General features: G+C 44.2%; 2 protein-coding genes across 2 annotated transcripts; both read left to right on the top strand.

Annotated features, from left to right (window-relative positions):
- The first annotated feature begins 1,024 nt into the window (after positions 1–1,024).
- On the top strand, positions 1,025–5,507 carry polm (polymerase (DNA directed), mu). Its single transcript, XM_041058982.1, has 12 exons — positions 1,025–1,159; positions 1,374–1,581; positions 1,890–2,067; positions 2,288–2,386; positions 2,487–2,657; positions 2,746–2,817; positions 3,522–3,642; positions 3,725–3,857; positions 3,987–4,089; positions 4,167–4,553; positions 4,657–4,740; positions 4,948–5,507. The coding sequence occupies exons 2-12, from the start codon at positions 1,382–1,384 to the stop codon at positions 5,032–5,034; spliced, it is 1,635 nt and encodes a 544-aa protein (XP_040914916.1). The 5' UTR covers positions 1,025–1,159; positions 1,374–1,381; the 3' UTR covers positions 5,035–5,507.
- Positions 5,508–11,468: 5,961 nt separating this feature from the next.
- ved (ventrally expressed dharma/bozozok antagonist) lies at positions 11,469–13,529 on the top strand. The gene is made up of 3 exons (XM_041058975.1): positions 11,469–11,910; positions 12,410–12,669; positions 12,843–13,529. The coding sequence occupies exons 1-3, from the start codon at positions 11,676–11,678 to the stop codon at positions 13,188–13,190; spliced, it is 843 nt and encodes a 280-aa protein (XP_040914909.1). The 5' UTR covers positions 11,469–11,675; the 3' UTR covers positions 13,191–13,529.
- Positions 13,530–14,692: the final 1,163 nt, after the last annotated feature.

Raw genomic sequence — 14,692 nt, 5'->3', positions numbered from 1 at the left:
TCAACAAATCAATCAAATCTTTGAGCACTTCCTGTTGGTGGGCCTGATATGGACAGGGGTGAGCTGTAAGTGGTGAACAAGACTAAAGCTGCGTCTGAAATCACTGTGTTCTCTAAAACTATCACTATATTTACTGTCTGACATTTCATTTCATTATTATTTCATAGATAAGAAGTTTAGCTGCAGTTTATAGTTTTCTGCAGCTGTGTGTGGCGAGCTGCTGCACAGGCAGGTAGCAGTCAGTGGGCACAGCTACGCCTGACCTGCTGCTCGTCAAACCGTGAAATGATCTGACAGCTGAAGGTGTCTGCTGAGCTGATAGTAGCTTCAGACCGGGTGGAGGTTATTGTAGGTAACTGTAGACGTTTTCTCATCATCTGCACTGTGATGGGATTATAGTGGAAGAACCAGCCCGATTTACCAGCCACATTCACTGAGAACAAATGAGTATATTTACTCAAGTACTGAACTTTAGTGACATTCTGAAGAACTTGTACTTCACTTTGATCTTATATCACTGTATTTACCGGTCGGACAGTGTCTGAGAGATGGAAACAAGGCAACAACAACTGCTGAAATAAATATTAAATTAGTAATGTAAAGAAACAACTTTAAATTCGTACAGTAGGAATTACGACTTGTGACCCATCTCTGTCCTTTACCTCGTGTTGCCATGAAAACATGTTTGTATTTCATTTGTTTTGTGATTTTATCCAGATGCTCTGTGCTTTTCATATATCCCCTGACTTAAGTCTGTGTTTTTTATTTGATCATTCATTGTGTTTTTGTTTGACTGTCATCATCATCCAATAATTTAATCTCTAAAGCCCTTTGGTCAACGTTTGTTGCTCTGTAAATAAACCGACCCGACCTTTCTGTTTCCCCAATTTATTTTCTTATCACAGCAAACATTTGTTTCGGTTTTTGTTTTTGTTTTTTGGCAGAAATGGGCTTCCGTACCGGGCCGTCTCTGCGCAAAGTTCACTGTTTCCAGTCGGAATTATTTTGGTGACGTGCCGGCGGTGTCGGCAGTCTGACACAGCTGCATCCGGTCGCACTCCTGCACAGAAGTTTGCGGCTTTTTGTGTCACTAACCTGCCCCAGAAAATGAAGCCGGTCACGGTAACAGCTTCGCTAAACTCCGCCGAAACATTAAACGGTGAATAATTATATTTTCTGTTATAACAGAGTCACAAGAACAAGCTAGCTGCACACAGGTCCTGGATTTATTACAGGGGAGAAAGGGGCTAATGTCAAAATTAACCAAAAACAAATGAAATATTTATTTGCTGATACAACACATGGACTTTACACATTTGTAGGGTTCAACCCCAGAGTGTTGTGTGATAGTTTAACGTCTTATTTAACCGCAGAATGAACCATGGTGCCATTAAAGCGAAGAAAAGTCGTCTCCTCGGCTGTGGGGAATAATAATGCTGCTGACCACAGTGGAGGCAAAGCGCCAACCAAGTTCCCTCAGGTCGTTTTATTCCTGTTGGAAAGAAAAATGGGAGCCAGCCGAAGAGCTTTCCTCTCTCAGCTCGGCCGAAAGAAAGGATTTCAAGTGGAGGAGCTGTTCAGGTAAGATTAGAAAAACTTTAATGATCCAAAGCAGGAAGATTAAAGAGTCACAGGAGTATAGCACAGATAAGTAACTTAAAAAAACTGGATATAAACCAGAGGCAAGAAGAAACACGATGGAAAGTCAGCAAATAAACCTTTAAAAAACCTGAGCTAAAGAAGCTGCATTAGGTTTATTCACCATTAAAATGGTTGGTCGATAAATTGACATTGTCATTTCAGCACTGTTGTGTGTGCCTCACCTGCAGCTGCAGCTTGTCAGCCTGTGCATTACATTCAGCGTTGTGTTGAACTTTGTCTCCTCACAGTGAAAACGTCACACACGTCATTTCTGAAAACAACTCTGGCGAAGAGGTCAGGACGTGGCTGGACTCACAGGGCGGCGATCGAGGCCCGACACCGGTTCACCTTCTGGACGTCAGCTGGTACACGGAGAGCATGCGCGCAGGCCGTCCTGTCCAGGTCCTGGACAGACATAAACTACAGGTAACATCAACTCTACACAACTAATACGTAAAAGAACGTCTCCTCTTAGTTTTAAATAAATAAACGCTAAAGAGAAACAAAAGAAAAGGATGAATTGTGATTTATACGTGATGTTTTTCGTGGATTATAAGCAGGCGTTTGTCTCTCATGTCTAGCAGCTTGATAAAAGCAGATCTTTCAGCAGTAATTGTGTGGCTGTTTATCACTGTGCGTCTTTCAGAAGCAGCAGATTGATGAAGCAGAGGTTGTGGTGTTCTCAGTACCCAGCTACGCCTGTCAGAGAAGAGCCACTCTGGACAACCACAACGCCATCCTCACTGTATGTCCCTCAGCAACAACTGGTCTCATACGTGACGCCTACAGCACTGACATTAGCCAGAAAAGAAATGTGCCGTGTGTAAATGTGTTCTCCGTCTCAGGACGCTTTGTCGGTTCTGGCTGAAAACGCTGAGCTCAGTGACGAAGACGGACGAGGTGTCGCGTTTCGACGGGCCGCCGCCGTGTTGAAGGCCCTCCCCAAACCGGTGACTCGTATGACACAGCTCAGAGGGCTTCCCTGTCTCGGAGAACATTCACTGAGAGTCATCAGAGTGAGCGAAACAGCACAGCTTTTTATGCAGCTCTCTCTATAACCTGCTTCATCTCACTCAGATCTAATATTTCCCTTTTCATTCACAGGACATTTTGGAGAACGGCGCGTCGACCGAGGTCGAATCCATGAAGCAGTCTGAGCGCTTTAAAGCTTTAAAGGTATGTCAGCTGTTTGTGTGGCAGTATAAATTTTATGATCTACCACAGTGGTTCCAGCCCTGAAGGGGTCCCAAGAAAAACCTGAGGGGTGAGGGTGAGGGTTCCCATCACCAGGCGATTAAAGGCATTAAAATATAAAAGAAAGTACAGTTTGTGTGTTGTTCCTATCATCCTGTTGATGGATTTATTTGCAGCTTGTATCGTGTCTGTTTTCTCCATTTTTCTCTCAGTTGTGCTTCTTGTATATTTCAGTTTTTCTTCCACTGCCGCCTCCTAATCCCTCACAGCCTCCGTTTTAAACAAATGTCTGATGCTTCCCATCACAGAGAAATAACAAATAAAATGCTCTGGGACAGAAGATATCTGAGTGATCGACAGCATGCTTAAATACAGGGCTGGAAATAAAACAACCAGCAGAAGTTTGGGTTTTTAATACAAGAAATTCTAATTTAAGTTTTTTTCTTTTTTTGTGCTAAATAATTTTTTTTCCCACAACCATGTGCAGATCAGTGATTTGTTCACGTCTTGCTCTCTTTAGCACCTCCTAGTGGGAGAGATTAAAAAAAAAGATAAAAAACTGTTTTAACACAGCTGCTTACTGTAACTACAGTGTGTGAGTGTGTATGTGTGTGTGTGTGTGTGTGTGTGTGTGTGTGTGTGTGTGTGTGATGATAAGGAGGTAAATACTTCAACCTGCATTTCAGGTTTTAACAGGGATTTTTGGAGTTGGAACAAAAACAGCCGACCGATGGATCAGAGAGGGGATCTACACTCTGCAGCAGCTACGAGATTCAGGACAGACACTCAATCGAGCACAACAAGCAGGTGTGTGTGTCGGCGCTTGTGTGTACCTTCATTCAGTTCTTCGTCTAGTTTCTCTCTGAATGAACGGCTTGTTGTCCGTCAGGTCTGGAGCACTACGTCGAACTCAACCAGCCCGTCACTAAGGCGGAGGCTGATGCTGTCGGAGAGATCGTGGAGAGAGCCGTCGTCTCCGTGTTACCGGGAGCACAGATCACTCTGACCGGGGGATTCAGGAGGTAAAACAAACAACAAACATTCACACGGTATATCGAAGGACATTCTCACAAAAAGACAAACCTTTAGCATCGTTACATTATCCAGGAGAGTTTATAGATCAGGTCAAACTCCTCTGACGCTTGTTTCAGAGGAAAGCTGACAGGTCATGATGTTGACTTCCTGATAACCCACCCAGAGGAAGGCAGGGAGGAGGGACTGATGTCTAAAGTGGTGTCCTGGCTGGAGTCACAGGTAAATTAGTTTGTTCAACAGCCTGTCTGTCTGATAGGAAAGAGTTTTTCCACCTGAATAGTTTCCTGTCTCTCCAGGGTTTCCTGTTGTACCAGAAAACTACAAGGAACTCTTACCTGGAGTCTAAGGACGGTCCTGCTCGGCCTCCCTCCAACATGGACCGCTTTGAGAGATGTTTCTCCGTCTTTAAACTCGCCAAGGAGGAGAAACGAAAACATCCAGGGACACTGACAGAGAATGCAGAGGACACATGCCGTCCTGGAGCCCACATGCAGGTAGAAGGAGCAGAGTCTCGTCTGCAGACAGGCGAGACTTCACAGAGTCAGGTCCAGACCGGAGAACAGAGACACCTGGTGGAGACAAAACCTGCTGGACACAAACCGTGGAGAGCTGTGAGAGTGGACCTGGTGGTTTCTCCCATCAGCCAGTTTGCTTTTGCTCTGCTGGGCTGGACCGGATCCAAGGTGACCTGTTAACGACTGGCCTCTGTCCTTTTTTTAAGACTCTGTCTCTAAAACAGCTAATTTCTCATTCCTAACGTTTACACCGCTTTAATATTTCCTGCAGCTGTTTGAGAGAGAGCTGCGACGTTGGGCGGGGCATGAGAAGGCCATGTCTCTGAGCAGCCATGCTCTGTATGACAACACGCAGGTAAACACGACTTTTCAAAGTAAGACTCCTGAGCAGATGAGAATAAAAAACCTCTCTACTGAAACACAAGCTTCTGTGCAGCTGATCCACGTGCTGTTTGAAGTGACTCTGCTGTTCTACTTCGCTTCAGTCACATGTTCTAATCCATCACATGTGCAGGAGTTAGGATGACATCTTGGTTTTTTTTCCTCCCCTTCTCTCTCACAGAGTAAGTATCTCAGAGCTACGTCAGAGGAGGAGATATTCGCTCATCTTGGTCTGGAGTTCATTCCACCGTCAGAGAGAAACGCCTGATGAGAAGCTGCTGCAGGAGGCCAACCAAGTACCATGTGAGCACTGTAACCTGGGAGGGGGCGGGGTTTATCAGACTGAGACGCTGTATGTTCATCATATGATTCTACATATGATGGAGAGTCATCGATCACCTGTCAGAGAGGTGTTTCTGTCAGTCAGCTTATCCCCACTCATATAAACGGGGTGGGCAAAATAATAGGAACACCTGTCAGTATAATGCAACATGCATCAGCACTACAGAGTACATCCATGAAAAGGATCATACCGTTTATCATAACCTTCATGCAGGAGGACTTTTTATATGACTGTTTATCAGACATGGATCTTTGATTAAAGATTCAAACTGAGATCATAACCGCTGTGAATTTACTTTCACCTCCGTGATACGAGCGTTAGAGGGTGTTTTTAATCTGCTGAATCCTTCAGTCTGTGCTTGCACTGATTTATTTTACAATAAAAGATGTGAGAATTAAGCCTTAAAGGATAAGTTTGGTGATGTTTTCATTTTTTTCTTATTGCCAACAAATCCCATGAAAAGACCACGAATGTTGACCTCATGGTGGCGCCAGAAGAAAAGTCAGAGGGTCAGGAAAGTCATTCGGGTTCATCCTCTGGGCACCAAATGTCAGGGCAGTTCATGGACTCCTCAGAGTAACGTAATGATCTGTGGAGTTTATTTCTACCTGGTTTCTCCTGTTTAGTAACCGAGTGATAGGATTAACTCTGCTGTGAAAACAGGAGACATGATGAGAGCACTGCAGGGACACAGTGATCCAATCAAACGAGACGGCATGCAGAGGGGGACATGTTTTCCTGTGTGTGTCCCTGTGCGCTCACACACCTGTGTGCCGGTGACCTGTATTCTACAACGTCCTCCTCCACTTATCTGTACGTTCACTGAAAATAAAACCAGGCAGCTGTGCAGAGACGCCACGTGAGACCTCAGTGAGGGGAACATTCACTCACGTACTTTTACTTTAGAGTTTCTATTTTAATCTATTCTATACTTCTACTCCTTTACATCTCACAGGGAAATATTGTAGTTTTTACCTCAAAAATCATTTAGATAATCACTCTGATAAATTCCTGTCCTTCAGGTTTTAAATAACAGAGATTCTCATTTACAGTTGTGGCCTGTCAGGAGCTGCAGATACATTTCCTGTGTGTGTGTGTGTGTGTGTGTGTGTGTGTGTGTGTGTGTGTGTGTGTGTGTGTGTGAGAGAGAGATGTGATGTGTGAACTCACAGGCGTTTCCTTCACCTCTTCCTAACAGCCTCATTAACCTCTAAATACCAGTTTAACATCAAAGGCCGTGTCGGTGCTCACACCTCTGTCTCCTCTCTCACGTCCACCCTCTGGGACACGTGCACACACTTCATGTAATATATCAACATTTTCTGCCCCCCCCCAAAACATTCCAGTATAAAATGATTCATCTGTGTGAAATGTGAACACAGTGCTACATGTGTTGTGTCTGCAGTCGGGGGGGAAATGAATTCTTTAATGTTTGTAAATCACCATCGACACGTCTCTGTTTTTGACACCGTATGTGTGAAGCCAAAGTTTCTGAGGGAGATGGAGACACGAGAGCAGCATCGTCCTGCACTGAGGAGACTGGGAGTCTGGGCTACTGTGAGAACAGAGAGGACAGAGGACGTGGTTTGTCTAAATGTAAATTCATTTATCTGTGGATGGAGGATCCAGAGCTTAAACCTTCCCCAGGGAAAATGCAGCCACTTTTTTTTTTTTTTGCTTTATTTAGCTAACGATTTCCTGTACAAGGAAAAACTGAGAGTGATACTTCATTCATAACTACAGACGTTATATCACCTAAACTTAAAGCATCACTGTTGTAGCTGCTTTTTACTGCTTTACACACAGTTTAGCTCATTCCAGTGGTTTCCAACCTAGGGGCCGGGCCCCTCCAGAGGGTCACCGGGGAATGAAAAAGCTGTGACAGCAGATACGTTTTGTAGGAAACATAACTGTGACGGGTTTATTTTTTTCTACGTGAGGAAATGTTTGTCGTTTATATATCTGACGAATCAGAACACTGAACACATGAGAAACACGTTCAGAGACGACCCATTTGTTTTCCTGTTGAAATCTGTCACTCAGCAAACACTAAGTCCACACACACTGACAGTGCTTTTACTATGGCAGGTGATTTCAATCAAACAAACAAACCTAAGGACTGTTACAGTGCCAGGTTCACAGGGACGCACCCTCCCCCCACACGTCTTTGTCTCTGTCACACACTGACTGAGGATGTACACGGTCGTTTAGTTATGCTCCATAATGACGACAAAAGTCTTCAGGGATGTTTGTTAGAACCTGCTATAAAAGCCTGTGAGCCCTCAGGTGTGTTACAGCCTCCAGCTCCTGCGTTTTGGGAGAAATTTTAATTTGACAATCCCCAAAACACACCTCCCTCCCCTCCATCCCTCCCCTCTACCTCCCCCATCAGACGAGGGGAGTTGCAGCTCCTGCTCGTCCACCGGGACCAGTCCCGCTGGCCCCATCAAAGCCCAGGGAGCCTTTGATGAGGTTGATAGGGATCAATGGGACAGGGGAAGAGGCCTTAACTGACATTGTTACAGACAGGGCGGGCAACTGCTGGAGACTGCCGGCAATGGAGATCAATGATTATTGGGCGTCATCACGCCTTGATCTGCATAGAGGAATCCACTCAGCATCAGAAACAGTCACAGCTCAGGTTTTAGTTTTTTAATTTGCTGCTTTGTGCTGGATTGTACCTGTTTATTCTACACTTCAGCATTTTAGCAACAAAAACATTTGGATTTTATTATCATAGCTGTGTTTTCATTAATGATTGTATTATTAATTTTTGTTAAGATTGGGTTTAGATCATTTAAACTTTATTTTGTAATGAACCTTAATTCATATTTAAAGGTTAAGTCTGGAGATACTCTGTTTTATATTGTGTTGTTTCCTGATATGTCTCATTCCTCTGGGAATTCATTTGCCTATTTTAAAAATGAAGCTTTATTTTATGAAAGATTTACGTTTTGTGGAACCAGTGAAAGTATTAAGAGATGAACCAACAGAAAAAAAGACAAAATAAAAAACAGTGAGACCAAAGGAGAAATTTGCTCCTGTGTGCAGAGATCTGAGCACCAGGTCCCGTTCTGTTGGGACATGTGTTCCCTCTGGTCTCCTGTCAGTGCCCGGGGTGGGGCAGGGGGGTGAGGGGTGAGTGGGTGGGGGGGGTGAGTGGGTGGGGGGGGTGGGGGGGGGGTGGGGGGGGGGGGGGGGGTCGAAGTGTGTTTGTGTCCATAACAGAGCAGCAAACAGGCCCATTAGAGATGAAAGAGTCTGAATGGAGCCAATCAAAGACGAAGGCAGCAGGAGACTGTTAACCCCACAGACAGCAGCAGCCTGGGACTGGGGCCGAGGAGGATGAATGACCCCCCCAACTACCACCACCACCACCACCACGGATAAGGAGCATTTACACACACACACACACACCAGGATTACAATCTGTTTTATTGACCCGGCATGTCCATGTGTAGGTTTCATTCAGGAAAACGTTGCGTGTCTTGTGTTTCAGAACAAAGAACCAGAGCAGACGACGACACCTGAGACTGCGAATGTGAGTTTCATCAAATTTAAAGGGTGAGTTCATGTAAATAATAAAAAACAAACACTAATAATCCACAGACCTCAACATGGTCAGTTCTTGGTCTGTGAATTACTGGAAGAAAGAATATATTTTATTCCAACTTTATGGGCACAGTGTGTAACAATGTGTAATACTGTGAAATGGTTCATTCTGTGTAATCAGTGCTTTTATGTTTGGGGCTTTTCCTTGTAGCAGAGTATTTGTACACTGTGGTGATGGAACTTTTACTTGAGTAAAAGTTCTCAGTCCTTCTGTTCCTCTGGAGACTGTAGGACAGACAGTGACTGTAATCCCAGACGTGGCAGGAAGACAGGCAACATCTACAACAAGCGTTAATCAGGAGTCAGATGAAACACACACACACAGTAACACACCACACACACAAAAAAACCCCACACAGAGTTGATTGGTACAGTTAAAAGTTCAAAGAGGTCCTGATCATTTGTTTTCTCTCCTTCACCTCCGTCGCTGCCCCTCTGTCTGTCTGTGTGCTGTAGCATGGGGTGGATGGATATCAGTGTCGGCCTGCTCCACCGCGTCATCTCCATCCTGATCTGTGACATGCAGGACTCCAGCTCTTTGATGTGAGCCGGGGGGGGGGGGGGGGGGGCAGACAGATCAGAGGCAGACGAGAGGCCAGGAGACAGGACGAAAACACAGAGACATGTCAGCAGCTCTGTCTGTAGCTCAGATACTTTATAAACTCATATAAAAGAAATAAAAACTACAGTACTTAGTTATTTTGATGATTTGCAAAGATTAATGTTGGTATAAATTCACTTTAAGTTCCAAAGACTCTGGAAAACTGTAGGATGTAGTAACATCATGGGACATAAAGAAAAATGGAGGAAGGACTCAGATCCTTTACCTGAGTAAAAGTAGTAAAACAACAATGTAAAAGTCCTGAATAAGAAGACTGAGTTCTGGATTCAGCAGTAAAACTGGTCAGTGAGACATCAGGCACAAACTGACCTCTGCCACTGATACTGTCATAACATTTTATCATTCTCACTGCTGTTGGTGTAAAGCTCCTCTGGAGTAAAGAGGAACAGGAACCGCAGACCACAGGTGAGCAGCAGTGACAACAGCAGCTTCTGAGGGGGCCTATGGTTTTTACTGGGGGGATCACATCATAAAGAAAACATGAGCGGGTTTTACGGTGGCGGCCCGGTGCTGTCTCATGTTGGCCGAGCTGCTATCAATGCGCATGGCGCCTTTGAAGTGTCCCGGGCTCCACAATGAGCCGTTAGCACCGCGGCCGTCCTCTCCGCTGCGCGCACAGACGGCAGGTCTGAGCCGCACAGCCCCGGATCCGCTCACCGCGCACGGCCCGGCCGCTCATTATCTTATCAATGGGGCCGTTGCGTGATTGACCCGATTAATCCTTTAAAGCCACAATGCGCTCGGCCCGCGAACCATTTGCACACAAAACAGGGACAGTCTCGGGTCCATCAGGGCCGCGCCGGTGGAGACGTTATGAGCCTCTTCACAGGAGGGATCATCATCCGCAGGTCGTTATCAGGCACTTTAACCTGATCCCCAGTTTAGCATTGAAAGGAATTTAAGATAATTTAAGGCGCCACAGAACATGATGTGAGGGAGACACCGCCGGAAAGTAACGGAGTACAGTTACTTCAGCAGAGTACTGGAGTAACTGTACTTACTGCCATTGTTGATGAGTGTTTTTATTTTGGGCCCCATCATACTTTTATAATAATAATAATAATGATGACGATCCAACTTTTTTTTTTTTTAATTTGATGTTACTTTCTGGCAGAGAAAAGATCTGAACAGTTCCTTCACTGTTTATTTGGATGATCAGACTGTCAGTTTAGTAAAACTGCAACTTCTACATGTTCCCATTTCACCTTAATCCCATAACATTACAATGGAAAAATCATAGATTTCTTATGGTTTCTGGTCTAAAATTCACTGAAGGATCAGTTCATTTCAATCCTGACAGTCTGTTAATTACAAACAAGATCTCACAATCTTAAAACCCATCACTGTTAAAGCTCAGCTGATGTCACATCAGTAACTGTCAGACCGGTTGTCTTTAATCTAGGGATCATCCCGGATTAGTATTAAACCACTCACTGCTCATTATGTTGGTTATTGTCCTTTTTCAAATGACGCTTTAAGTTTGGCTGAAGTTTGAATCTTTGAAGTAAATTCATGTATATGATGAGCAGTTTATCGCTCAGTCTGAAGACTCTGATCAATGACTGTTTGGAAACGAAAGAGTCTCACGGCTCCAATAAAGATTCATTTCTTATCCATTCATCTGCAGACAGTTGTGAAAAATGCTCATGACAGTTTCCCAGAGCTGGAGGTGACGTCCACAGGTGACGTCCACAGGTGACCTCTATACTTTGTAGAGAACCTGAATCATTAGTTATGTTTCACCTTGAAAAAAAAAAAAACACTCACATATTTACAGTGTGGATGTGGCTGTGGAGGAGATGCAGACAGTTTGGGGGTGAGGTGTGTCTATTATCTGTTTTTGGAGGCAGGAAGGAGGGGAGGAGGCTGTGTGTGTGTGTGTGTGTGTGTGTGTGTTGTGTGTGTGTGTGTGTGTGTGTGTGTGTGTGTGTGTCTGTGTCTGTGTCTGTGTCTGTGTCTGTGTGTGTGTGTGGGATTGGTGGGGGGTGGGGGGGGGCAGTTCTTCCCAGACTTACTGGAGCCATGTTGTAACAGCCTCATTGAGACTGAATGAGACGTCTTAATTACTCCAGTTGTGAAAACTAAAGGAGGAGAGGGTGGGAGGGAAGCGAGGATGTGTGCTTTGATCTTTGGGGCTGAGAGAGTTTGAAATGAGGTGGGACGCCCCCTATAAATACAGACGGGCTGTGAGGAGGAGGCAGTTAAAACTCTCCTTCCACCAGGACTGACCAGCTAACACATCCTGAGAAACCCTGCACTCTGGACACAACTTTGATTTCTGGTTTCACCATTTAAAAAAAGGGAATACTGAGAAAACTTCAGCACTGCAGCCATGAGAGGACACTTTTCTATCGAATGGATGGCCCAGAGCAGCCAGTCAGCAGGGCCAGAGACCGTCTCAGCCTCTGGACCCGCAGCCTGCGGGACACATTCAGAGAGTCTGCCGGGTTTTTACTGCAGGCAAAAGTCCGAAAATTCACATGAGGAACAAGAAGAAAACCGGAGTCAGGGCCTGGATGCGTACGGCCTGAGAAACCTCCAGCACCAAAGCTCTCACAATAACCAAGGTAAATCAGTGCTGTGGTGAAAAGCAAAGTACATTTACTCAGAAGTTATTCTCACATGATTCCTGTGAGTCTTTAGTACTTGAAGTGCTTTTAATCTGGTTCTTGTACTATGACTGACAGGAGCCTTTTTCTGCATTAAGTTCTTTTACTGGTACTTGAAGTGCATCCAGCCGATGATGCTTTGCATGGACTTTTACTTTACATTTTTTGTGTCACTACTTCTACTTAAGTTAGTGGTTTACAGTCATCTTCTGATATTTTGTTAGGTTTACAATACTCCTGTGAGTCTTTGGTTGTTACAGCAACATTGCAGAGTGTAATATAAATCATTAGTTAAATGTTTAGATACTGTTTATAGATGCTAAATCTAGCCTGTAGTTTTCTTCTGAACTCATGAATCATAAATTGAAATGTAAAATATATAAAAACTAATACACTCAGTCAGTGTTTCTACATGTCGAAGAGCTAAAATGAATTTCAAATCATTTCTTCTTTGCAGTGACAGAGGCTGGTTTCAGCAGTGGGACAGAGGAGGAAACCTCCGGATACGAGAGTGAAGGGGGTCAGTCCCTCTCCCCCTCGGCCCCCCCCGACTGTGCCTCCAGCTCACCGCCGTCCCCTCCGTCGGGCAGGAGACCTCGTACGGCCTTCACAGCGGAGCAGATCAGCAGCCTGGAGAGAGTGTTCAAGAGGAACGCTTATCTGGGAACACAGGACAAGGCTGAGCTCTGCAAGAAGCTCAACCTGTCTGACAAACAGGTAACAAGCCTCAGCGTGTTATCAATATTAAATCAATATATGAGTGATCCCCAGATACCACTGAGGACACAGAGGTATCTGGGGATTAGAATTTGGGGCCTGATGTTCAGTGAGAAATTTAAAATTTCATTGGTGAAAACTTTTCCTCATGAAACCTTTATTCTCCACCTCAGATCAGAAACTGGTTCCAGAACAGGCGGATGAAGCTGAAGAGGACGGTGCAGGACGCCCTGGCTCACGCCTGCCAGGCAAACGCTGCCTCTCAGTTCATGCATTATCCCGAGCTGCAGGCCTACAGGCCTGGACCCTACCCCAGATACCCAGCAGCAGCAGCACAGGAGGCCCCGGGTGCTGCCTCCTACATCCATCCACACAGCCTGCAGTACAGCTCCCCTCTGCCCAGTGTCCCCACGCTGCCCCTGGACTCCTTCTACCAGTACAGCAGCCTCCCAGGGGTCATGCTGCCCTCTGCCACAGCTCAACTCATGGGCTCCTACCCGTCTTATCCTCAGTATTATTAACACTGTCCGTCCAATGAAGATGATCCTGTGTAGCTTCTGTAATCTTTACTGTGATATTTTGTCAAACAAAATAAGATTTTATTGGTTTTATTTTTTGAACAAAAAATGTTCTCATCTTATCCTAATAGGATCAACACTGATAGAAATGGATGGTTTGTAAGAAACATGGCACATTTATTGCTGTGAAGCTTAAATCTTGATCGTGAATCAATCAGGGTGGTGTGCAATATTGTGATTTATGTCTGTGTATTTCTGCTTGTAACTGATGTATAGTTTGGATATATTTAATTTTGAATCTATGAAGCGTTATTAGATTTTTGTTCTTCACTGTGAAATTTAGATTGCTAAAATAAAATCCTTATTAAAACTTAAAAGGTCATCTGATGTGTTTTCATACATGTTATCTTCAAGTAAAATATCACAGTTTTTACCAGAGGAGGAAAGAAACTAAACACATTTCCTTCAGTCCAATATTTGATCCAAACCTTAAGCATCAGAAAAACTTGGCTCTGAATCAGCTGTTTTATTTCTCTGTGATTTAAAAAGAGGACGATCGGGGCCTGACCTTGTTTGGTCTTTCAGTGTTTCTGTGTTTGTGGAGTCCTGTTCCAAACAACGTCCTCTGTCTTTCTGGGAAAAACAAACACACACACACACACACACTGTATGATTTTCATGTTGCACAATCACAAAGAAATCTTATTTTGAACAGTGTGTTGTTCCATCGACTGTTCCAAGTCTGTACAAACAGGGCTGTAGTTACCACTGAGGACACTGAGGTCATGTACGCCTATTCTAACATGTTTAAGGCTGCCATAAAACAACTACGCCTGTCAACACATTTATAAATGTCTTAGAATTAAATGTTTTTGGGCAAAAAACAAAATCAGAATAAAATTGATTCAGTATCCATGGAATTATATTCTCTGCAGTGTGGAGACAGACACTGAGGCAGGATTTAGACATCATATAGGGAGATATAAATAATATGGGGCATTCTTTTGCTGGAAGAATTTGGACTCATGAATTCAATATTTCTTGAACACAAGTGTGTGTGTACAAATACTTCTCTGGTGTTTTCAGGACTTCAGGGTTTACAGGGTTTCACAAAACCATCACACACATCTCGGAGTGAATCCAGCTTTTCATCACCAAGTTATCCAGCTCTAATGTGGAATCACATCTTTCGGTCTTAAGGCCATTTTCTGCTCAAACATTTGTGATGTTCAACACATAAAACCTCCAACTTTCAGGATCTATACAATAAATGACACACAAAGTGAAATAAACAGCTGCTTAAAAAAATCTTTCTCCACAGTGTGGGAGCAGTGTCTATTGCAGTTGTGGTTTCATTTCTAAACTGACAGGTGCTGCTGACATATCCAGCTGGGAGGAAGTGCAAAGAGGAAAATCAACCTGAAAATGCACCTGAGCTGCAAGTAGAACGATACTGCCACCTGTAGACAGAGCTGTTTAATGCAATAATAAGTGTATAACTGCAG

This window comes from Toxotes jaculatrix, chromosome 16 (assembly GCF_017976425.1).
Source record: "Toxotes jaculatrix isolate fToxJac2 chromosome 16, fToxJac2.pri, whole genome shotgun sequence".
NCBI classification, from domain to species: Eukaryota; Metazoa; Chordata; class Actinopteri; family Toxotidae; genus Toxotes; species Toxotes jaculatrix.
The sequence above is the reverse complement of the archived record's forward strand: the minus strand, read 5'-3'. Positions and strand labels throughout refer to the sequence as shown.